This window comes from Kryptolebias marmoratus, linkage group LG20, assembly GCF_001649575.2.
Source record: "Kryptolebias marmoratus isolate JLee-2015 linkage group LG20, ASM164957v2, whole genome shotgun sequence".
NCBI classification, from domain to species: domain Eukaryota; kingdom Metazoa; phylum Chordata; class Actinopteri; order Cyprinodontiformes; family Rivulidae; genus Kryptolebias; species Kryptolebias marmoratus.
Window position 1 is genome coordinate 15,867,703 of NC_051449.1, and position 26,352 is coordinate 15,894,054.

The 26,352-nt window shown below is 38.8% G+C and overlaps 1 protein-coding gene across 1 annotated transcript in view; it reads right to left on the reverse strand.

Annotated features, from left to right (window-relative positions):
- The window catches only part of brinp2 (bone morphogenetic protein/retinoic acid inducible neural-specific 2), a 205,312-nt gene that overhangs the window by 57,855 nt on the left and 121,105 nt on the right, over window positions 1-26,352 (reverse strand). Inside the window, exons 3-5 of the mRNA XM_017420894.3 lie at window positions 17,053-17,243; window positions 14,006-14,187; window positions 3,865-3,970 (exon numbers count right to left, since the gene is read on the reverse strand). Of these exons, the coding sequence (XP_017276383.1) occupies window positions 3,865-3,970; window positions 14,006-14,187; window positions 17,053-17,243 (479 nt within the window). The remainder of the gene's footprint in view (window positions 1-3,864; window positions 3,971-14,005; window positions 14,188-17,052; window positions 17,244-26,352) is intronic.

The following is a 26,352-nucleotide window of genomic DNA, read 5'->3' on the forward strand; positions in this document are numbered from 1 at the left end:
GTTTCTCGGCTGGCCTGGGAACGCCTTGGGATTCCCCCGGAGGAGCTGGCCCAAGTGGCTGGGGAGAGGGAAGTCTGGGTCTCCCTGCTTAGGCTGCTGCCCCCGCGACCCGACCCCGGATAAGCGGAAGACAATGGATGGATGGATGGATGGTTACATTTGTCAGACAAATGCCTCTCTAATAGGATGTTGAAGAGAACTGCTGCTTTAATGCTAAATTAATGCAGGGATATTTATGGCATATAAAATTGTATGTATTGTTTTTTATGCATTACTGCTGCTGGATCTAATACTAATTATTTAGAGGCACTGTCTATACTGACTGCTTTCCATTAACACAATTGGTTTTGGCCTTGCAATGGACAAGTAGAAAATGAGAAATCTGAAATATCCACAATGAGACAATAGCTAAATGAAATGCATAATACTTGAAGATTGTGTTCAGGAAGAGTCTTAAAGGCAAACCTTAATGGCTAGAAGGTTTATCAGCCTTTTTTTTGTGGCTACAGGTCAAAACTAGTGGTAACTGCTATGAGGCAGCTCTGACAGGAAAGTGTAAGGGTGAATGGCATTTTAATATGCAGTCTAATCTTCCAGTCTTTTTGATTGTTACACAACCTGTTGGTTATTGGGTTTCCTCTTCTGACCTAGACCAGATGTGTTTTTCCTGTTGTCATGAAATCTCGCAAACAAGCATAAAACTTTAGGATTTACAAACATTTAAAAACCTAAAAGCCTCAGAGTGAACTGAAGAGGAAAAAAAAAACTTGTACTGTGCATTATGTCTTGTTCATCATCTAAATCCTTTAAAAGCTCAAAATGCATTGATTTTTCTCATCCGTGCGCTGATGCAGGACTCCGATGCCTCACAGATGAGTCTGATACATTTAGAAAAGTGGCTTGTAAATGAACTTCAGTGTATTTTGCCTGAAATGGAAAATTGCTTAGAAAGTAGCGCTGTGATAGTGGGGGACATAAAATAAGTAAAGAAAATGACAGAATTCATCTAGTTTACCAAAGAAATAAATGGTTATACTTTTGTTTGCTTCAGATTGGGATTGAACTGAGGGTTTTCTCAAAGCAGTAGGCATTGCACTCACTTTGAACAAATTGGTGACCGCCTAATCAGTACACATTAAGGCCTGCTCACTGAGATGGTTCATTTAGCTGTAGAATAAAGATTTGAAGAACAACTTGAAGAGCAAAGTAGACCAACAAACTCAACAGTATAGGCACTGAAAACACCAAACATGCTGCTCATTTCAACAGAGTGCTTTGATGATACCATATACTTGGTTGAAGATAAAATATATAAACAATTATGCAATCTTTTTTTTTTAAAGATTTAAAGGCTTTTAGCTTTATTTTGAAGGGGACCTCATGGTATAGATTTCCTCATTCCGTATTCTGTGATTACAAACGTCACTAAAGATGCAGTCATCATTTCAACATTGGTAAGAGAAGTAGAATTAGCTTCTGAATTATTAATTATAGAGCAGTGCTTCAGAAATAATGGGCTATATTTCTCTCAAAGTTAAAAAGGGACACAGTCACTTGTTCGGAACTTCATGGAAAATATGTTTGATTATCAAACGACCTTTGAAAATGATGTTGTCAAAAAGAAATCCATGATACAATATTGTTATAAAAGCGGAGAACAATATTAAACAAAGTGAGTTTGCCAATATACTCCATAGACTGACATATGAACCTTATCACCATTTCATAAACTGATCCATCAGCTTCCCCAGAAATAAATCATACCACATTTATTGTAGTCATCAAAAAGGAAATGCTTGTTCTATCAGTTTCGAAAATAGAAAATGTGTCCCCTTCACCCTCAGATTTATTCTCTGTAGGTGGCTGATTTATGCTATTTGACTTCTGTAGGCATGCAAAATTGCAATTAGCGTAAACAAGCCCCTTTTCTATGGCTGACTATTATAGTTTCCTGTTTTAAAAGCAGCGGGGATGAGCTATATTAATAAACAGAACTCCATTAAAAATTAAACTAGAATGATGCAGGAAGAGCCAATCAACGAAGTTGCTGCAGTGTTTCTGGCCTTTTGTGCTTGTGTACCTCTCTGACAAAAGGACAATTTTCCTTTTAAGCTCTGAATTCTAGATAGATGGGTTAGTTGCTGAGGTGCTAAATGAAATATGGAAATCCATACCCATGAATAATTGAGAGGACACATCTTCAGAACCCTTCAAATACTTATCAAAGGCAAATTTGTTCTCATCAATATTTGATGTTATACTGAAACTAAAATGTATTTGATTCATGGAGTTGACAGCTATCTGCCTCAGACCAGTAAACTCCTCCAGCAAAGGAGCAACCAGGAGCTGTATTTGGAGCTAACGGTCAAGATTAGGGTAGTATCCCACTGGGCTGCAACTGCTGGCGACTAGTTGGCAACAAGCTTGTAACTAGTTGGTTGACGTTTGCAGGGGTTCTCAATGTCCTTGCTTGAGTTGCAGACGCTTGCAGTCTTGTTGCGTGACTTTTGAGCCTGTTCAAAACATTTGCGTGACAAAATTTCTCTCAAAAATGGTCACGGAGTCATCGCAGGCGTCTCCAACTCATCTCAAGAACGCGAGAGCTGCGTGTTGAAACCTGCATGGGAGTTCTCCTGTGACAGAAAACCATGTCAGTGATAAATAATTGTTAATAAAAAGCTGGTCCAACTCTACCTAACTTCACTTCAGAAGTGTTAAATAACATGATTATTTCCTGCATGATTAAGTTGTCGACTAGTCTTAAACAATTGCAGCACAGTGAGATACATTGTTTTCCTCATCTTAAGCAAACAGTTTTTCATGCCAGAGCTGAATCAAACAGAGTAAATGTGTAACCCCACGTTCTTTTAAACCAGACCCTACATTTAAATCTGCAAATGCGGTAAATCCTACATGTAGTTTGACAAAATGCTGTGCAGCTGTTCTCCAATTAATACAAGTTCCTGTGAGGTAAAAAACTAAGACATCTTAATACCATTTCCTTACAATTTCAGTGCAAAGAGAGAGTAAAATATGGCAGAAATCCGATAAAGACTCATTTTGTTTAAGTACAGCAACCTTAAGGGGCTAACATTTGCCTGCTTGCAGACATTTAACCCAACTGCCTCCACAGCTTCTTCCTGCATTAGAATTTTATTGTCTGGGGATTCTGAATGCTTTAAAACCCAGACAGGGCTCAGGTGTTCATACCTTCTGAGGTCGTAGCCATTTATCTGTCCTTTTGTCTGCTAGCAAAATTGCACCAAAAAACCAGTCAAGACAAACTTCATTTAACTTCGGTAGACAGGTAAAGCATGAGCTGAAGGAGAATTTAAACATTTTGGTCTGTATCCAAAATCTGTAAGTAAAATTCAATGTATTTTTTCATAATACCTCTCTGGGCTTTAGGTAGTATATGCCTTATTCATATAAGCAGACTTTTCTCCCGCATACATTACACACACCCACACTTTCCAGAGAAAATATCTCACTAATATTCTCCACCTGAAATGGTTCGGTGATGAGTTTAATCAAACAATAAGGCCAGCTGCAGCATTTCCACCGGAGCATTGCTTGTGCTGCAGGTGTGGATGGAGGGGTTAGGCTAAGGTCAGAGTAGGCTGAGGTGGTCCATCTCCAGCCTGGTAAAATAACAGATTTCCCACGAGAGTGAGAGCCAGTCAGGCAGAAACAGACATATAAACTACTGCAGCGTAAAGTAAAGGGTCATCCAAGCCAGCTACTACACACAGGAGGTGAGAGGGTTGGCAGGCAGGTGGATGGATGTGGTGGATGTTTGTGTGTTTGATTGAACACAGAAGCCAGTGTGTGTGTGTGTGTGTGTGTTTGATTTTGTGGCCTCACCCTTTAGGTGGATCTTATTTTCCGGGCTGTGCACCAACACCGAGCTAACTGAATCCAAGCTGTCGTAGTTACTGCAGCCGAGTGGGCCCGTCCTTGTTTCGGTTACCTGGGAAACAGAGGGAGGAAAGATGTACTTACTGATACGCACATGCTTATACAGTATATATTTTAATAGCACATTATCAATGGATGAGGGAGTTGTTTGTTCTCGTCGGTGGCGCTTGACAGATAGCTCGCGGCTGGCGTGACAGCAGGCGGAGGATGGGATAAGGCAGAGCCCTCTGACAGCAGAGGAAACTATCGGCATCTTTGTGCTTTTACGCCGACACCTGCAGCCACAGCTGGCTGCGATGTGCGGGCTGTTGTGTGGAGAACAATGAAATGAGGGGGAGGCGAGAAACATGAGAGAGAAAGACAGTGCAGGTGTTTGGGAGGGAACTTTGAGAGCAATATCAAAGAAGAGAAAAGCAGTCATACAGCTTTTAGTCGGTATGTCTTTTAGCAGAAACATTATGGTAATTAGTTTTTTACATGTTCTAAATAGACTAGGTATGCAGCTGTATCAAAAAATAAATGAACTAGTAAATGTAAGATCTTTCAGAAAATTCATTTTTCTGACATTATAACAAAAAAAGGTTATAAAGGCCTAACATTCCTTGAAGGAATGGTACGTTTTACAGTTTTATGTATCATATAATCAGCTTTCTTTATTTTGTTTGTTCTGACCATAGCATTGCATGTTCATTTTCACTTCCTACCCCATCCTGTTCAGGGTCACAGAGGGCTGAAACCTTTCCCATCTGTCACTGGGTGAGACGCAGGGTGAACTCTGGACAGCTTCCCATTTCTTCACAGGATCAACAGATACACTGACATGATTTGAAAAAAAAAACAAAAAAAAAACAACTTCCACATTGAGATTTACATCTATGATCACTTTAGGATTTCCCCTTAAGACGCAGGTTTTAATGTTACACAAGGAAGTTTGATTTCCTCAAAAAAAACAAAAAGAAAAGAAAAGAAAAGGAAAATCCACTCAGGCACGAGTCGAACACACAAACTTCAAACAGAGAAGACTAAGCGGCGGTTCTAACTGGGAACCTTCTTGCTGTGAGGAAACAATGCCAGCCAGAACACAGCTGCGCTGCCTGATTGGTTGCCTAAAAATATGACTCTACCTGCTGAGCTGCCCTGCAGGTCACTCTTTCAAGCGGAACGACAGCACTTCGTCCATTACTGTGCATTAGTTTTTCTAAATTGTATATTTGTTACAATATCCGGCTTCAAAACACCCTGATTTTTTCTTTAAATCCATTTGGTGTATCTGACTCCTCAGAGGCCGTTACAACTCTTACTGCTAGATCTGTATATTTATCATCTGCAACCAAAGTTGAAGGTTATATTGTTTTTGTTTGTGTGTCTGTGGCATTAGCAAAATATCTCATGAAGAGATTTTACTGAAACCCAGAGAGTAACAGTTGGATGATCATCTACAGCTGATTAACTTTTGGATTCGACTCCATTCAAGATGGTTGCCACAGCTAAGGAATCTTAGCAAACATTAAAATTGATATACTTTAAAATTTAGTTTAATGTCTGTTAAAAATGACAGTGAGGTAGTAGCTCCTTAACACAGCTCAAGAACTGATTGATCACGTCTAACATTATTTAGAAATCAAAACGGCTGAACTCCATCATTCCGCAGCAAATGATGATCTTAGACTATAATCCAGGCAAGGAATGTGGTGAACAATATGCATTCCTTTAAAGAAATATTAGTTTTCAACTTTTAAATTCAGTGTAAAATATTTGCTGATCTGTGCACCTTCCTAAATAATTTCCTACCATTGTATTTCTAAAGTGTCTCCACTTTCTACCAGAAAGTAGCTAAACTTGAGTTTAAAATGAATCAATGATGAATATAGTTGCCTTTGTATGCCTTTAAAAAAAGAATAGAATAACACAACCTGGAGCTTTTAAGAACAGGCTCACCATCCCTCGGCACCCTTCAGGATGCCGAACATCCTGAAGACTCAGCTTTCACACAGGCAAACCATGAAAAACCACTTTGTCACGTGTGCGTCCCGATAGGAAACAAATGGAGAATTTTCTCCTCTGTGAGAGAATAAAAGAACAAATTCCTGCCTGACTCAGATGCCCTTGGAATACCTGCACCGGAGGCCAATGAAATATTCATTGTACTATAAACCTGTGACCGGGATTTCTGCACTTCTGAAACAGGAGTCATGGAAAATAGATGAAGAAAACTCCTAAACTTTCCATGTGAGATGCCCTGCTGACAGACCGCTGACAGGCTCCACATATAACTGGAGAGACTAATAAGAGAAATGTAGACAAACAGAAACAAGAAAAAGAAGAAGAAGAAAAGAGGAATGGTAAAAAAAAAGAAAAGAAAAAGTATGAATACGACTAATAGTAGAATTCCTAAGTGAGTGTTCAAAATAGCACAGCATGATGGGATGGATAATGCCTCTGGGAAAGCTGTTCTTCAGCAACGTCGGTCTATCTGGAGGAGGATGTGCAACTTTACCATCCTCAAAACAGCCCCTTTCTGCTCATATCTTCACGCTCTGCTTGCATTAAGATTGCATCTATTATCAAAAGAAATGGAAGTTACCCTTCAAGGCACAATGAATGATGCACATCTCAAAATCTCTCAAATATCCAACCCCAAAAAGAAGAAAAAAAAAAAGAAAAAAAAGAAGTAATTTATGTAGAAAGACGGCGCAGAGATATTGTTAAAGAGATAAAGGCGAGCAGCAAAAGAAGTGAAAGGTCATTTTAGATTGTTGTTGGAGATACAGATAGGATCAGCTTTAAAACTGAAGGAAGCACAACTGTTGCGTTCCGTCTGTGCTTTGTATTCACAGTGCAATAAAATCACTTAACACACTGAATCCATTCTCTTTAGGTGTGTGCAGACTGGATGTGGAGTGCAGTCGTGATTGTAAACTAGATATGACTGAAAGGAGCACTTCTAAAGGGGCACATGATGAGAAATGGACTTTTTCTGAGCGCTTGCAATCACTCCCACACTTTTAAATAAACACACTCTGCTTGTCGGTCAGTGAGCAGTTCTGATTTGCTGTGGAAAAATTTGACAATTTACAAAGTTTGATTTGAGTTATCGTTCACCTCTGGACCCTCTGAGATCTCCTTTGACTATTACCATGGGGAATAATGATTTTGCCTTTATGTGCGTCTGTCTGGTGTAGTAATTCATCTCAGATTATTTATAAAGCACCAGTTTACAACAACAGTAGTCTCAGGGCACTAGAAAACACAAATAAATCCATTCAAGTCAGATTCAAATCCAGTTACCGTCAGTTCACTCCTATTATAACGCAACACACACAGTACACCAGGAAATGCCAATTAGTAAAAGTTATCTAAAGGAAGCCAACAGTTTGTGTCAAATATTTAATGAAACAGAAACAGAGTTCAATGAAATTTTCAGAAAGTAATCAGTGGATGCACATCTACAGCTAATTAGGCAGCCACACCTAACTGACCTCAGGAAATACAAAATGGCTATCACTCAGTCGATTTTACAGATATTGACGCCAATTTTGGTGTGGTAGTAGCTGAGAGTCGGGCCCACCTTCTACTCTGAGCACTAACTGATCAAGCGAGAGTTTCTTTTGAAACTTTGCTATTATCTGTTGGAGTCAACCTTGTCTGTCGTAGTCATTGGATGTGCCTCATCAACCGATTAAACTTTGAAATCAACCTAATTCAAGATGTCCTCTACAGCCAAATTGAAAGATACTGAGCTAAAAGTGTCACAACACACACTTTGAGAGACACTGACTGCGCAACCAGACTGACCTTGCTTCCTGTCTCCTCCTCACCTACCAACATTCCAACATCTTCGATATAAGCTCCTGTGTGGACTCTGGAGGTAGAGCTTTGGTTCAGAGCTTCCTGTTCAGACCTGGGACTCTGATGTTAATTCTTAATTGGCTTTAAGGCTCCTGTATGCCGTGCACCATACATAAATAAACCTGTTTGAGTGATTTCATCTAACAGTGCCTGGAAATTGCTTTCTTCCACAACAGTTGGCATGTAAAGCATGCATCTCTAGATCAACCTACAGCCCCAGAAGATACACTATATATGAAATATTTGATGTTGTTTAATCAGTTAGCATTGAAACCACATTTCATCAGTTAATTATTCCAATTAAGGTCAGTTTACCCCTCAGTTTACAAAAACTGCCTTAGAGACAGATGAGGTCCACCTTCCTGAAGCTAAACATCAGGTTGATGCTTACAAACTTCTAACGAGTTCTTGTTGTTAGTCTCTGAAAGATTAATATCACTGCTACATTATTATCCTTGGTATTTTGTTGATTTATTTATTAAATCCGTTTTTTCTTTTAAGTCAGGCTGCTGGCTGCTGTGTGAGTACGATTTATGACAATAATCTTGTTACTGGAACACTGGTAAATATCAGTCCTCCTAAAATCAATGCTGTTTCTCACGTTAAATGCTGGGTGTTGCTCTCAGTGTGGCATGCTTTTTTATTTAATTATTGAAATAAACCAGGAGAGACGGACAACCACAACCAGAGTTATCCCTGTGCTCCTTCCTGGAGTCCATCCTAACCCTCCCGTCATCCCACTTCACCTCTACAACATTCAGTTGTGCAAAAAACATGGAATAAAAAAGTCAGTTGCTGTGCAAAAGCCTCATGAAATCTTGACCAAAGCACATCACTGTCACTTTAATGAAACTCCGGAATATTATGTAATTTTGTTTTTTAAAAAAATAACATAATATGTCATTTATTGCGACAATGTCATGTATTATTTTCTATTTGGAGCTAATTGCGACGTATTATTGTAATTAGCACCCTAACGGCCTAAATGTTTTTAACACTAAACGTTATTATGTTCTCTTTGCCGGAGCCATGAAAGCGTCTGAGCTTTCAGCTGTGCTTTACTGAGAACACGCTGGGTGTTTTAGTCACTCCTGAGAGGAACTTCAATAACAATTCACCTGAGAGCTGCCACCCCCACCTATTATTTGCTTTAAAACTCCCAGCAGCCCTTACAGTAAGTGGATCATTCAACCAGTACTGTTTAGTGTTTTTTTTTACGTACATTATTCAAACAGAACTCAGAGCAGTGAGTGTTCTTGGGACACTAAAAAGTTTTCAGTCAAGTCAAATTTATTTATTTAGCACTTTTCAGCAACAAGGCGATTCAAAGTGCTTTAGAAAATTAAATTTTACTTAGCTATTCCAAAATCTACTGTTTTATTGCATCTAAGAAGGATACATTTGTTTCTATTAGCAATTTAAGAAGTTAATCATTTCTTTATATTATGTTATTGGGTCAATTTAAGTGTTTTATGTCTTCTAAATGTATTTAGTTTGTTTTGGGGACTCTGATTAACTCCAGATTTGTTGTAACAACAACTGAAGTAGATGTTTCAAGGTTTTGTTTTGTAATAATTTAAAAACAAATTGCTACAGTTGAGTAATAAATGCAGATGAGACGACATGGTGTTTGTTCCAGGGAATTGTGGGACATTACCAATGTGATCAAATACTTAGTTTGCTCTGACTTTTTTAAAGTAATGAAAAATTATTCTGATGAATAATATTGCAGCCAGTTAAGCATTTGAAACCAAGCTTCGCTACCCTTAAAGGAATGCATATCACCATCAGTTTTAGACCAAAATCATCTTATTTTGAGAAGGAATGGGTCAAACCTTGTAAATAAAGTGATGCATGACCTCGTGAGAGGTTACGATATGTGTTAGCTTTCAGAGTGTGTATTGGGGATGACTCTCAGCTGTAACCACATCAAACTTTAGCTTAATATTGGTGAATGCGACAAAGTTATAGCCATTTTCGTGCTGGCTAAGGTCAATTTAAGGAGAGATGTCACCCAAGGAGCAGCGCTTAATGTATTTGTTGTAAACGGTTGTAGGTGTTCATCCAATGAATATTTTCTGAAAGTTTCATTAAAATGTATCAAGTGCCTCACGAGGTATTTTATGAATCAATAGACAGAGTTGATTTCAATAAAGATCAGTTAGTTTTCGAAGAACAAATTGTCGATTAGTCTCAGCTACTAACAGACAAAATGATTACTTTCCAAGAGTTTTATTAAAACCCATCGAGAGGTTTCTTTTACTAACACAGACATGGGCAAAAACACTATCAGCCTTTTGATTTCGGCGGCAGGCAACGAAGATGGACTTTTTCATTTAAAATAGGCAGATTTGCTGTGAGGTGCCACAGCGAGTGAAGGAAAGCTGTCAAGTACTAGGATTAGAAAGTGAAATATTTTAGGTTCAAGGGATTATCTGAGATTAGGAATACTGAAAGTACATTTTCAGAAATACCATGAACCATTTACGCTGTATGCATTTTATTTTACAAATCACACATGTGTATAACACCAGGTGTTACAGAGAATTCGTCTGCAGGTTTTGGCTCAGCCTTCCTTCCCGTCACACACAGAGCCAGCTCCTCAGCAGAGCTCACACAGACACCAAAGAAGATCTTTCCTCTCCCTGCAGAACTGTTGGGTAACTGGACGTGGGACTAAAGATCCTCCGCTTTATTTGCGGAGATAAAGATTGTGCTTTTTCTCTTTCGCCGCCCACTCGGTGCTACATCGACACAAAGCCCAGAAGCGCTGATGGACGCAGGTCAAGTACATCCCACTCAGTGTCCCCTTCTGTTGGGTGATGAGTTCATGTAACTGAATGCAATGAGGCGAGTGGCCTGCATAACTTCAAATCCACACTGATCGAAAAACAGGTACGGTACTTGTTTGCTGGCATAGTTCCTGTCTTATGTTGGTGAGTTAGCATCATATAATCGTGCTAATTAAACCTGTCAGGTTTCATGTCTGGCACTTTGTCACTTTACTGTAAAGGTAAATAATACATTTTTGATGAGTTAAATAAAGTGTTGTAAACCTGCATTCTATCCAGTAACAAACGGGGAAACTTTGGCAGAGTGTTGGTTGGACCTCAGCAAACATTGTATCGATAAGTTTATGGTATCAATCGCTATAACTTTACTTTATATGTTGTGACTTTATTATGTTGGAGTCAGATTTGTCGCTTACCCATGTCCACAAATCAGTTGGTGACATCTTGGGTTTATATACTCCACAGTCCCTAATGTGTCAAACTTTTTGATTTTAGGTTCTTTATTTAGGCTTCATGAATAATGTGTTCCTTTGGTTCTGAACCAAATGTTTTACTTTTCTCAAAAATGTGAATACTGAATACCTTCTGAATTCTTTAGATCCTAGTTTCAGAAACAGAAGAATTATAATAAAACAAGCAGGATTTCATTTGGTGTCTTATATGTGCTGAAAATGTCTTAATCTGCTGACCTTGAGGACAGAAATGGCCAAATAAAGGTTTATAGCATATTTAGGCAAGAAACAAGGTTTCGAGTTTGGAAATGCTTGACTAGAGACATAAAATCAAGCATCATTTTGAACTTTTTGTCTTTGCAGACACTTCTTGAGGCATTATACACATAAATATGTCCAACCTTAGGTTTAATTAAGTGCCGTCTGTATGTGCAAGTTATAACATTTTCTCTGAAATGTTAAGTTGTTCCTTGAATAAACAAGCTGTCTGAAACCAAGAGACTATAATAGTTCCTGCTGAGACCAGCAGTCTTTCAGCTGTAATTTAGCTTCTTCCTTTAAGTGGATTCAACTTGAACTTTGGTTTCATCTTTGATATCATAGTAAACGCTTGGGTCGGTATGTGATTGATGTCTAATTTTACTTTTTTTTTTTAATTTTTTGCTTATCATAATGAATGTATTGCTGCACTAAGGTTCTACTCAAATTCAGTCAGTATAATTAAAGGTTTAACATTGCTTCACACAATGCATACCGCCTGCTGCCTTTTAGACCTTTCATGTTATGTTAAACAATGTAACAGATCTTGCATTGTGTATGAGCACTTGGGGGTATGTTTTGGGAATGACTCTCAGCTACTACCACAACAAACTTTAGCTCAATAGCTGAAAAATTGGCTGACTTAAAGCCATTTTTGTGTTTCATAAGGTAAGTTATCTGTGATGGCTATTTTGAATTGATACTAATAGTTGATGGCAAAGTTTTAAACACAGATCAGATGTGATCAATTAGTGACCAAAGTATAGCTTAAGAAGCAGTCTCAGCTCCTAACACACCAAATTTCAGCTCAATAGGTTGACTTCAAAAGGTGGTCAGTTGTAGATGTTCATCCAGTGATTACTTTCTAAAAGGTTTCACGAAAATACGTCCAGTATTTCACAAGATATTCTGCTAACAGTACAGACAAATAAACACGCACAAATCATTGCTGTGCCTTTGCCGGTGGGCAATGTTTATTCATTTAAATGTCATTGTGGCAAACCGCTTCACACTTTCCGGTCAAATCAATGGAATTGCAACAGTTAATCATAATATGTGCAATATTTTTGAATAAAACACGCTGTGTGATGCACTGGAAAGGCAGCATGCATTTAAATTTGTACAATATGCATTTCAAAAATTCATCCTTGATTCGAATAAATAACATACCTAGGCAGCCACTTACTTATGCGCTTTTGCTGACATCTTTGTAAAAAATGATTCCCTTATATTAGCTACTCATTAGACTTTTCCCACAAATAGCAAACTGAGCAGATTTTATTTTTTAATTTATTCAGGCTAAGAGGCTAATGTTGTTTTCATTCTAATTGTGGAGAGATGCGGCTTTTTATTCTTGGCATACTTAGTAAGCAAACAAACTGTGAAAAAAACAAAACAAAAATGCTTAGTGGTAGTTTGTTGTGATTATTTGTCAATGTGTGTTGCAATGCAAATGTTGCCACCTTTTTTTCTTTTTTTCCTTTTTAACTAAGAGCGTCAGTTTTTGTGTGTTCAATTCAATTCCTTTTTGCTTATGTGTTGTTAAAATGCTGTAAAACCTTTATTTATTTATTTTTGTTATGTTTGTGTTTTTTACAGTCCTTAAAATTCAATTTGATGTCCTTATAAAAATCTAACTTTTCCCTCAAGGTAACTGCTATTTGCTCTAAATCTGGGTGTTTGTACATGTACAACTATTCAAGGCTTTGTGGGCGAGAGAGAGCAATCGTCTACTTTGAGCTCTGTTTAAATAAAAAAGGTGCTCTTGGAAATAAAAATGGCCTGAGAGCCAATCTCAGCTCTGCATTTTCGGCAAGTGGGCACTCTGAAAAGAGCTGTCGTGTGTGAGGTGCATGCAAAGTTGTTTCCACTTAACCAATTACTCATTTCAATCATATTTGTTATTTAGGTTGAAGTAAAAGGACTCAGACCACCCACACACCTGCTGCCACCGCATGAAAGCCAACGGATTTGTGAAAAACGCATCGCTCAAATGTGCTTTTCTTCTAATCAAGTGGGGGAAATAAAGATTTTGGCTAAGCAACAATTCTGAATATTCAGGTACTGAATGGGCAGGTAAAAATAAAAAGTAGCTCATGAGCTTAAAAGCTTATTCTACCATTTACAATGTGACAGTGTGAGCCGATTTCAACTGAAGTAAAAAGATTTTTAAAAGGAAACTAGCGATAATTGCCTATTATTTTCATCCCTATGATTGTATATTCATCCACAGAAAAGCACTAACATCCCGTTCCGCATGGAGGACAGTTGGGTACAATATGTACCTCTGTTGGTATACTCTTTTCTTTGAGATTTAAGAGAAAGCAGATATTTGCCATGGTTTAGTGCCTTTGAGGGCTACAGTGCATTGACTCTGCCATTAATCAAGCCTGCCTCTTGAAAACAAAACAAAAAAAATCTTGTTTTCCTGCACGCTCTTTAATCTCTCGAACCTTGGAACCTTGCACCGTGACAATAATCTTTAAAAGCGATTGTTTGTTGGCGCTGTTTGTTATATATGTGCCGCACTGAGCAATATAACCCAAAGGAACAGTTTTATTGGAGTGTTAATGTTGAGTGTCTACCCTTATGACTGGTTGGTTGTGAATCTGAGCGTCGTGTTTGGGAAATGGAAAAAAAAAAAACAAGGCATTTGCATATGCAATCTCCTGTATGTGCTGTGGACCGGACATTTTTCAGCAAGGCACTGAAGCAAAGAACACGAACACACGGTACCTTAATGGCAGAGGTGGCGATCTGGAGGTGGTGGAGCCGCCTGAGGGTGCTCTCTCGGTCTGTGAAATAGGAAGCAGCCAGCTGATGGAGCAGCTCCAGAGAGACCACCGAGCTGTTGCTGTTGCCCTCTGACTTCTTGTTTAGCTTCTGCTTGTCCAAGAAAATGGTCAGTGACTCTTCTCCTGTTGAGGGAAAAAAATCAATCAATAAATCTTCGATACTGAGAACACCGATTTCCTCGAAGGTCCTGTTAAATGAAGGTGAAGCTGATTAGAAGAGTCAGTAAAGCCTCACCTCCTCCACGCTGACAGTACGATGTTTTTGGAGGAACTGCGGTGACATTCTGTTTTTCTGTCTGACATTTCTTTGGCAGGTTTCTGCTGTCTCACTGTGGTTTTGTGGTTTGCCTGCTGTGATGCAGATAATTTATCATTCTGCTTGGCTTTGCCCCTCTCTGTCAAGCGATGATAGACTGATTACCATTAAAAAATAGGTTGGGCTTCTTTTTTAGACTGTGAAAGTTTGAGACAACACAGCCTCATTTCCTCGTGTTAAGCGGTCAGGGGAATCAGGTATGGAAACAGCGATTTCGATTTTCTTTACTTATTTTGCAGCATAAAGCTTATACTGTTCCATTGGATATCTCAACATGTTTCTAAAGAGGCCAAAAAAATATTTGGAGTGACCAGGCGTTTCTGATCAATGTCCATCAACCAACTAAAACCAAATGAATTATAAACAGTGTTTTTTTAACGACTGAGGTTGCTCAGCTCTGTGTATTGCCAGAAAATGATCTCAACTCCCACCTCCTGAATTATCCAACAGCACCAACTCCTTCTCAAGGATGCCATTAGACTAGAGCTGCAACAATTAGTTGATATAATAAACAAAAAATTTCCACTTCGATTAGTACGTTTTAGTGAGTAAAGCTAGCGCGTTGCATTGTCTTTTTTAACAATCACAGTACAGTAATGTCACTTTCAAAAAATTTTCATGGATGACTGTCAGGTGATTTAGTCAGCTACGTTTGGAAATGTGACATCATAGGAACAGAGAGTTCCTATAAAATAATTGTTGTCTAATCGAAAAAAAAAAAATTGAACCATTAGTCAACGACCAAATTAATCATTAGTTACAGCCCTACATTGGACCCTACCAGACTGTTATCTGATGAGTCTAAAGGCCAGGTGAACTTTGAATTTTATTTTGGGTTCTCCAAACCATTTCCAAGCAGCTTTTGTGGAGCTTGATTGTTAGAACAAAATAAGGGGTCTGATTGGTCTACAAAGAATATTAAAAAAAAGAAAGAAAAGGTCAAATCCTACCACACTAAAGACTTTTCCAACAAAGAAATGTTTTGAAAGTGATAATAGATTGGCAGATTGATGTATAGTCAGTAATTCTCATAGAAATAAATAATACAACCATGCAATTTAGCTCATTTCATAATCATAAAAATTACCATTTTAAGACTCTTCTGCATCATTAAATCATTTCATTTGCCTCAGCTTTAGCAAGATTGATGCTGCTGGCAAAACAGACTAAAAAACCCCCAGACAAGAATAGAGTGAAAACAGTAGAACAACAAACAGACATCAGGAATGTGCACTTTTGCTCTGCTACAGACTAATCAGTATGCAGCTTGGCTAGGCACATTTAGCTGTGACTGTTAATTACATGTAGAGTCTACCCATCAGTGGGACACTGCATTCATCTCTGCTCCGTCTCCCACGCTGATGCTGCAGTGAGAACCCTGAAATATATATATATGGCTGCAAACTTTGGCATCTATGGATGCATAAGCAGAAACAGAAACTGGACTTGTCTGCTACACGATCAGCATTTATAGGTAAAAGACTGTTAGCCACTATCTGACAACACTGCAGGCTGAAATTTGTGACATACGTTCAGGATAAAATTTTGTGTTTTGACATAATCTTAAGTCCATCATAGGACTTAAATATTGTTAACTAGTATAGTACATTATTGTCTATTATTATTGCCAACCACTAAAGGCCAAAAAGCTGCTCAGTTGTCTGTACCATTAGTAAAATATCTGCTGAAACACTGAACAGACTTTAATAAATCGTTTAGAAACCAAACATTTGAACATTTATAATTGATTATCTTTTGGTGTCAACCCAATTCAACATGGCCACCGCAGCTAATTGTTCTTAGCCTACATAAAAATGGCTGCACCGCAGTCAATTGTACAGATATTGGGCTAAAATTTGGTGCAGTGGAGGCTCATCAGATCATGTGAAATGTTCCAATATTGCATGAGATTTCACATTAATGTTATTTTCAAGGTTTGACCAAAATGGCTGACACTCACTGTGTCGTTTCGTTTCGCAACATCAGATGATCTTAGTCTAAAACTCTGGCATGAAAGGTAGCAGGGAATACTTATTCCTTCAAGAAATTCTAGGCCTTTAAGAAGTCTGACTCAGCAATTACATTGATGATCTGAGTTCTTCATATTAATACTAGTTACAGGACCACACAGTACAAAACAGCTAACTGTTGGACGCGGCTAACAGCTGGAGCGTGCTATCTGAGAGCCAGGCTCAGCAGTATATCAATATCACAAAGCGATCACACTGAGTATAAAACAGCCAATGGTCTTGTTTGTGAGGTGCACACAATCAATACTGCCAGCACTTCAGTTTTGTGAATTACCGCTCGCCTCAGGGATCAGGGCTAAAAAGAAATCCAACAAAGAGAGAAAGAGAGGGAGAAATATGCAAAGAAACAGGTCAGTTCAATCCCTCTGCTGCTTTGCGAGACTCCTGCAGTTGTGTGTAATGTTCATCAGAGGAGAACATGAGTGGAAAATTACCACTGCTGGAGACAACTCTGGTCGGATCCTGCATGGTGCATGGCATGGGTCTAGCATTTTACTTGCAATTTCTATGCAGTGCTATAGTGATGGAGACTGTACGCTCCTCTGAGAGCTAAATTGAGAAACCATTTTTTTTTTTTTTTTGTTGGCTCTCAGCACTTCCTGACCCGGGGATAAAGGTAATCAACCTGCAGTCCTTCCTTACCTCCCAGGGTAGCAGAAACTAGGAAGTGGGTCCCGTACTTCTTGATGAGGTTTTCGTTGATTTGCTGCAGGGTTGGCCGTCGCCCCAGTAACCGCAGGTTGCGTAGGAACTCTGGTGCCAAGGGCAATGGAGCTTTGAGGAAATCTCTCTTCTCTGTGGCCAGGCTGTTCACCTTCCAGTGGCTGAACTCCCTGCAATCCAGAATACATTAACAATACATTAACAAGTGAATACGCATTGCTCTACAGGTGCTCCACCAGGTTATACCCTTTAGCACAATCAGTGGGAGGTATGTTACATTTCTGAATGAAAGTTCAACTATCAACTGCAACCAATCAATAGTTTAAGTATTGATTATACCCAGAGTTGTTTTATTCTTGGCATTATTGAACCCAGCAATTCAAGATCAATTCATCTTTATTCATTACACCTGGATACTCTTTATACCTGTTTTTGCAACCTAAAACTCACAGTATAGCTCTGTTCCACTAAACATATTAAAGGAGAAGGTTTTTTGGGGGGATAAAATACTACTTGACTAATGTAATAACCCATTTCTGTGATAATGATCATGTGCTGTATCACAGGATTTTTGCAGAGCTGTGGAAGAATCAATAATGGCAGTTCTATTCTTTGATATAAAAGAGTGAAAGTTGCACATTGTTGCAGGAAAGTCTAAATTATTTCATAAATTATTATTTTATGCCTAAAAGCAATGTGTCAGCCGCTCTCTGGTGTTACAGTTATCATACACCAGAAGTGCAACTAGACTAGAAATCCCAGTCAAACATATCATTAATCTGCGCTGTATTTTGCAGCTTTAATAAAAGCTTTCCATTGCTCATACTTCAATTCTTCACCAAGGTTCAATTTGTTTTGTAACAAATCTTGTTTACAGTAAGACAAATTATCGAAGAGAGGAACACATGTATATATATATTTATTTAAATTCAACATGAACGTCAATGACTTCAAGCTACTTTCTAAGTTAATTGGTTGAATTTATCCTTATCTCTGGTACTGCTTATCTAACAGTAATGCAACATATAAAACTGGGTTTCAGGTATTATGCCTGTTTTCTCACATGCTCACAAAACTGGAACTCTGTTTGGACTGTAAAGCAGTTTCATATAATTCCGTACAATAACTAATGTAACACTGAAATATTTCCAGTGATCCTGTTTGTTTACACTGGATTAGCTAAAATGTAGATAATTAAAGCAGCAAAAAAGTATGATGCTAGATAAATACTTGTGGCAAATGTTCTTAATTAATCAACCACTTTGTGCTTTTTGTATTTCACTGATTTTGGCTGATGTTCAGTAGTGACAATGACTATTTTGATCATCCAGCCATCTTCTATATCTGCTTAACCTTGTTCTTGGTTCCTGGAGAGCTGGTGCCCATCTCCAGCAGTCAACAGGCAAGAGGAAGGGTACACCCTGAACAGGTTGCCAGTCCAGTACATAACCAACACAGAGACATGTAGATTTCTGAGAAATCCTGCAGTCTGAAAACATGCATGTTAAGTTAAATAGGCAATTTTTAATTTGCTTTTGATGTGAATGCATGTAATGTTCATGGTTGTGTGTCTTTGAGTTGGTCCTGTGATTGACTGGCAAACCCTGTAAAGATAGGCACCCAGTCACCCTGAACAGGGTTACGCAGGAAGAATTGATTTATTTTTTTGTCCTGTTATGGCGTTTTAAGCTTTTATATATAGAGAAAATGGCTGCCTACACGTGCCAGAACATATTTGCTCTACAAAAAGGATATCTAAAGATGAAAATCAAGATGAAATCCTAATTGTATGATTTACTTTATTGAAAATTATTCAATGCATTCATCCATCCATCCATCCATCCATGCTTATCTGTGGTCAGATCCCAAAGACAACAAGTTTAGGAGGGAAACCCAGACATCTGGTTCTGTATTGGGGTTTCCTGTCATTTCGATGTGCCTGGACAACCTCCAAAGGGAAGCGCTCAGGAGGCATCCTAATCAGATGGCTGAACTACCTCAGCTGACTCCTTTTGATGTGGAGAAACAGCAGCTCCAGTCCAAGCTCCCCCTGGATTATGAAGCTTCTCGCCTTATCTCTAAGGCTGAGCTCGGCCACCCTACAGAGGAAGTCCATTTAGGCTACTTGTATCCAGGATCTCACTCTTTTGTTTGCACCTCATGACCATAGGTGAAGGTTGGAACGTAGGTGAGATAAATCGAGAGCTTTGCCTTTCGGCTCAGCTCTTTCTTCCCAGTGATGGACCAGAGCAATGCCCTCATTAGTATAACCAAGGCCTTGATCCGTCCATCCTTCCAACCATAACTCGTGAACAAGACTCCCAGATATTTGAACTCTGCTTGAGGCGAAGACTCACCCCTGACCAAAAAGGAGCATTCCATCTTTTTCTGGTTGAGATTCATGGCCTCGGACTTAAAAGAGCTCTATTTCCTTTAAGTCTGAGAAGTCCAGTCAGTGAATATTATAGAATACTAATATACTTACATTTCAATAAGTTCTCTCATCTGCCTCCTCCAGAGCAAAAAATAAGTGTCTGATAGGTCTGAGCGATGTTGACTCTCTACACAAGCTAACAGCACAAAAATGTTACAATTAGTCTGCTGGACACAGATGAATTAGAACATTTAAAAAAAAAAAAAAATTAGGAGAACTCATCCATTTCACGTCACTGATAATTATTTCATCATCCTTCTCTTTCAACAGCCGAAGCCCTGAGAAACGAGAATATTATGCCAATAGCAGCAGAAAAAGTACAAATGCACCTCATCTGCATAAATCTGCTGGCAAAACAGGCGTTGAGTATTAGCACATTATGTGTGCAGCCGTACAGAACAAAATACCAGTGGTGACACAGTGTTTTTCCCACGAGTGCACTTTCTCACAAACACACAGTTGCAGCTGAACACACACAGAGGAGGTGTACTCTGTCATTGTCTCAGTTTCCTACTAGCTGCTTCTACTCTACCATTTGCGGTCAAAAGTTTACCATTACCAACAACACAATACCATAATTATTCTGTTGACAGCACAGCAACAACACATGGAAACATACAATAGGCCAACCCCCCCCCCCAATATTACACAGTAAATAAAAATAGGGTCACTCAGACAGTGCTATAATGAAAACAGCAGCAGGATGTAATTAGTTTTTAGTTGCTGCATTGAATATTAGTCTTCAAAGGAGAGCTCATATTTGGAACCGTTTCACACAAAGCATGACAAAGCTGTCCTCAGAAAGAAGGGCCCCGGGAGCAGACTAGTACTTCATTAGAGGGTTCATTCTCACATAATGCACCAATTAAAGTCTGACCAGAGCTGCACGAAACGTTCGTGCAAGCGATCTCAAGCTCTGGCCAAACTGTTCTCGTGAAAGCAGAACAACTAAAGCGAGACCGAGGGTTCAGTTTGACTCCGCAGAGGAAAGATGTAAAAGCGGAAAAAAAAAGAAAGAAAACAAACAACAAAAAGTTCAGGAGGAGCAGAGCAAACCTTTTTCTCACCTGTTGTTTTCAGACACCTACACCTACACTTATGCTTTGTGCTTTTTATCCCCCCTTCTACTTGCATGCTCAGTGTACCCTCCACTTAGAGTCGGTTCAAGATGTTTCACTTGTTTCAGGCACTTTTCGCTGCATGACCACAGCGCAGCTCTGTGCTTTGTTCTCTCTGCAGAAACTATTTTTGTTGTTCCCTCCACACCGAGCTAACTTCACAAAGACAGCTAGAACCACACAGTCTTCTTTCTCATAGATTCCTCAAACGCAACAGCAGGTATAATGCTTCCTATGTATTTAAGTATGTGTAGGAAAACAAAAGAAATCTAATTTTGCTTGTTTATTGTGGTTTGTGTTGTTGTATCGAGCTGCTTGAAATGAAGTGGGCATCACAGCAATATATCTCCGTAACAAAATCCTGAGGCTACTTAGCACTACATAAATAATTCAAATGGGGTTTCATTTCTGTTCCATCAGCTCTGGTCAAACAAAATGGCTACTTATTTTTAGCTATAACTTTTTTTTTCTTTTAAAAATAAGGCAGTCATTCTAATTCAAGCAGCAGGTAAATGACAAATATCTCAAACTAAAGGTTAATCTCATCTGTATCCAGCAAAGCACAATTAATCACATGCATCAGCAGGCGTTAGTTTTAGCTTAGCATTTAGTCCGGCGAGTCACAGGAAAGCAGTAGTTCCAAACTGATTAAGTGGTGCTGATGTAGACTGATGTGTTTTCGGAGCTGCTCTGCAGTGACTGAGCACAGCGAAAGGGGAGCCGATGGTGACGGGGGCCGCAAAGCAAAGGAGCGTGCCGCATCATTTACCTTTCTCCTTGCTTCGCTCTCTAAGAGTTAACAGTTAGACTGCTGGCTGACCGCTCGGCTAATGATGATAGATGGTGTTAATTAAAAGGTTTTAGCACAGCGCTGATTGCACCTGCAGCTCTGGCACTCAGTTTTGCTGAAGAAGAGGAAATTTTGTTTTTAATTGAAGATAATAAAAAAAAAATCCCTGAAAAAAATCTCTACCTATGCAGAAAATTATTATGGAAGTTCCTTCTGGCAGCGCGTTAGAAAGTCACACCTGGGTGTTATTAGCAGTGAGATATTAGCGGAAATAAATGGATGGCTGTCAGGGTTAGCGGAACCTATATTTACCAAATGTTGCACATCGGCGTAGCTGGGGCTGCTGGGAGTTTCGAGGGGGGATATGGCCACGGCGGAGGTGGTGAGAGTGTTTTGCTGTACATGTTACATTATGTATGACAGGATATCATGTCGTCTGAATTTCAAATGACATGCAAGCCTCAATTATGTACCAGTGTGAACCTGTGTTAAAGTAGATTTTAAACTATGTCAACTTCACTGACATTTTTTACCTCAAAAATGCTCAGTTACGATCAGTTTTTTTTACAAAAAGCAATGGCAGTCACAGTAAAGAAAAATAAAAACATCTGATTGAATTGTAAATTCACCATAATGTGTACATAAATAATAATAATTATTGTGTCCAAATATTTATCTCTCATTGCGATGAAAGGTGGGTGATCATGCCATTGCCTCTGTTTGTGTGTGTTTGCCTGTTTACAAAAAATGACTGGATGCATTATAATAAAACTCCCTGACAGTAATTATTAGATGTACATCATTCTGACGGTGTGAAAACCTGGAGCACAAACATCACAGGGTCACAGTGCAGTTTTAAAGTAAAAATTAAAAAATACATCATGTGATTCATTTGCTTTTTTTAAAAAAAACAAAAAATGCAATTATTATTAATACTGTTACTGCCTAAATGTATATGCACAGATATAAATAAGGAATCTGACAGCCCACAAAAGAACATGTTGACAGTCTCTGTTTAAAAATCAGGGTCAGCTTTTCTCCTGTGCTCAGGACAGATTTTAAACCAATCTGCGATCAGAAGTTTTATTCTAACATTTTTTCGTTATGAGATTTAAAACCAAAGCTAAAATTGTAAAGTAATCACAAGTTAAACAAACACGCAGACACACAAATGGTTTGTCTCTGGTAAAAGGCCTTTAAACCACAGAAACAAAATGGCTTTGACAATGTGTATTTGTAACACCGTGGTGTACCTTAAAGCGGGTAGTTGTCCCCTGCCAACGTACATCTAATTAACTTTTGAAGTCAGCCTGATTCAAGATGGCCACTACAGCTAATCAACTTTGGCAAACACTCTCACACATACACTAAAAAAGTTAGTCCCCAACAGATAGTCTGAGAGCTAACAGACTGTGTGAGACTTTGTTTAAAATGTTGCCATGCAAGGTGGCGGGCAACAAGCATTTCTTTAAGGAATGCCACTTTTCAAATGCTCTCAAAACATGTCAAACATAAACAGATTATGTAATGAAAACCTGTGGAATGAACATTGTTTACATGGCTGAAAGTCATGTCTGAATTAATTCAAACTCGTATGCAAATTGCATGCACTGTAGTTAATTCAGCGTGAATGTGTCTTTTATTTATATGGAAGAACCAGTGGAGGAGGAGTGAAGATGCATGTGTCTGTCAACTCAAACAACTTTTGTATGTGGATCCAATGATCAAGAATGAAACATTTCTTTCCCCATAAATCAGCTTTAACACAAGCAAATTCATTACAGATGTGATGTTGTCTGCGACTGAAAGATTGTGCATAATGGCATTTTGAAAGTCTGACCAAAAAAGCTATAACTGTCATTTCTCAAAAATGATCTCTGTCTAAAACACTGGGATGAAAAGTGGCAAACGTTACGCATTCCTTCAAGGAATGCCAAACTTTCATATTAATCTGTAATTTATTGAGCTGAGCTGCAAGGCTAAACTGTTTACTGGTCGGTCTACGTTCCTACCCTCACCTATGGTCATGAACTTTGAGTAGTGACCTAAAGAACAAGATCTTTGATACAGAGGGTCCAAATATTTTTTATCCGCAGGTTAGCTGGGATCTCCCTTAGAGATAGGGTGAGCAGTTTGGTTATCTGGGAGGGACTCGGAGTAAAGCTGCTCCTCTTCCACATCAAGAGGAGGCATCTGGTAAGGATGTCTCCTGGACGCCTCCCTAGGGAGATGGTCCGGGTACATCCAACTGGGAGGAGACTATGTCTCTCGTTTGGCCTGGGAATGCCTTGGAATCCTTCTGGAAGAGCTGGAAGAAGTGGTATGGGCTTCCCTGCTCAAGCTGCTGCCTCCACGACCTGACTCTGGAACAAACGGCAGATAATAGATGGATGGAGGGAAATTATTGGGTATTTTTTATGTAACAAATATTTTTATGATTTATATCAGAGGTATAGCATATTCAACTTATCAAGGAGTATTATTCAAAAGGAATATTTATGACTGGGTGTTGAAACAAAAATATGTTATCATTCCTTCATAGATCCAATGAAGTCTGCTTTTGTAAAATACAGTTCAATCAGAACCCACCTCCATTTTGCATTCACATGTGACTCCATTAAAGATTTCACTGAACATTCAACAGGTGTTGCTCCATCCATACTACTTGGACTAATATTACATTATGCTGATGCTATTTATCCCTATACTGTAAATAAATACAATTCAGAAGTGAACGTGAACAATGTTAAGGTCTCCCCCATTAATTATTACTTCTTCAAGAGGTTTATCCCACAGTAGTGGTAAAATAAAGCCATCAAAAAGATTTTAGGGAACAACATCAAAAAGAGGTACTGTGAAAAGAAACACACACAAAAAAGGGGAAAAATGCGAGTTCTGTGCACTGTACACACTCCTGCTCTCTCCCATTGTGTTCACGACAAGCCTGTTTGTTCCGAGCTTTGACTCATGATGAGAAATTTGTGGTGTTGCAAGAGAACAGAGCTGAAACTTTATAATGAGCAGCTTCACCTGAATCAGGTACAGTCCTGACGCTAAATAGGAAGTGGCCCACTTATTATTTCTGACTATTTCTGGAGGTGGTGGTTGGAGGAGAGCGCAACCTTCACGTTCCTCCAGGAAAATTGTTCTTCGCTGCTCACAAACAATCCTCCGTGAAAGGGAGCTTTGATGCCGACGGGAGATATTTTCAACCATCTTAGTGAGCGGGGACGCCGGCAGAACAGCAAGAAGTAGACACTGATCAAATTAAAGGGCTAGCATTCCTTGAAGAAATGCTTATCACCCACCACCTTTCATGCCAAAGATCATCTTATGTTGTGTTGTAGCCGTTTTGGTCAAACCTTAAAAGTAACATGCACAGTCTGATGCGATATCTCAAGATGTCACAAACAGAATATGTGTTCTGAAGGACTCTCATCGACTCCCACTTCAAATTTTAGCTCAATGTCTGTAAAACTGACTGAGTTATAGTTATTCCTGTGTTGGCTATAAGGTCGACTTGCTCCGTTGGCCGCCTTAAATTGGATTCAACAGTTCATCAGTTGTAGATGTACATCTAATGATTACTTTCTGAAAGTTTCAATAAAATCCACCAAATGTTTTTTTTTTAGATATTTTGTTAACAGACAAACAGGGTAGACTCCAACAGTTAATGCTAAAGTTTTAAACAAAGATCTTGCACAATGAGGAGCACTTACGTTATGTGTTGGGTATGACTCTCTCTCTGCTACTACAAGACCAAATTTGAGCTTTATATCTACAAAATACCATCTTGATTTGTATTGACTTCAGAAGTTATGTGGTTGTAGACAGACATCCAATGACCGTCTCTTGAAAGTTTCATTAATGTTTGTCTGTTATCAAAATATCCCATGAACCACTGGGCATACACTCACACACACAGACACTGGTAAAAACACTATCACTCCATCTTCACCATTTAGTGGTGGACAATAAAACCATGCTTTTCCGTCACCGTTCACATCATACTGAGCTAACCAGCTCCTCAGGGATTTCGGTGCTGCGTGTTCTTGGATGATCTTCAGCCTTACAAGGTTCGGCTTATGTTGCAGTTTGGACTCCGGCTGAAGTTAATCTCCATCTTTTCCTCGTCATGTAAGCATCTTGTCAGCACAGAATTCGTCAATTTTGACTATTCTGACAACTTTGATGAAATTACACACTATTTTATTATTTTCTCTGCCAATAAAACATGTAGAATTGTACATATATGGTTAAATCTGTAGAATAATCACTTAGCTATTGCTTCCTTTCTTGTATAATTTGAACAGGGAGATGTAATTTCGGCCACATTTTTGTTAATACAAGAATATCTGCAATTGGATAGTGTTTTGAAATTGTTTTCCTTTACATTCATAACACCGAATTAACTTTTATCAGTCAGTGTTGCAGTCCTTGGTGCCTTGATCTCTACGTTTGACATATTTTCAGTTGTTACAGGGCTGAAAGTGTCTGGTCTAAATTTAGACATTCTGGTCTAAATGAGTGCTAAGACTAGACTCTACACTGAAATGGTGTTTATGGCTCAGCAGAGCAGCACATCGACTACTAGGTCTGACGCGCGCTCAAATTTTAGGTTTTCAAGATGAAATCAACAAAGTTAAATTGCCCTGAAATGAAAATGTTTGCAATCTTTACATTAAGACTGGCATGCCCATTACTTTGTTAGACATTAGTCAGTTAGGAGCGAAAGTGTTCCTAAACCTTGAAATTGCCACATAACATTTATCAAGCTGCCTTGTCAAGCACTCATCCCAAGGTTATTACTTCTAAATAGTAGATATAAATGAATCTCGCCTCTGCTCTGGAGCAAGCGCCATTTCAATCTTTAACCCCGGGAGCCAAATCATGAAGTCTATTCTCTTGTCCTGGGATCTGACTTCATTAAAACTCCC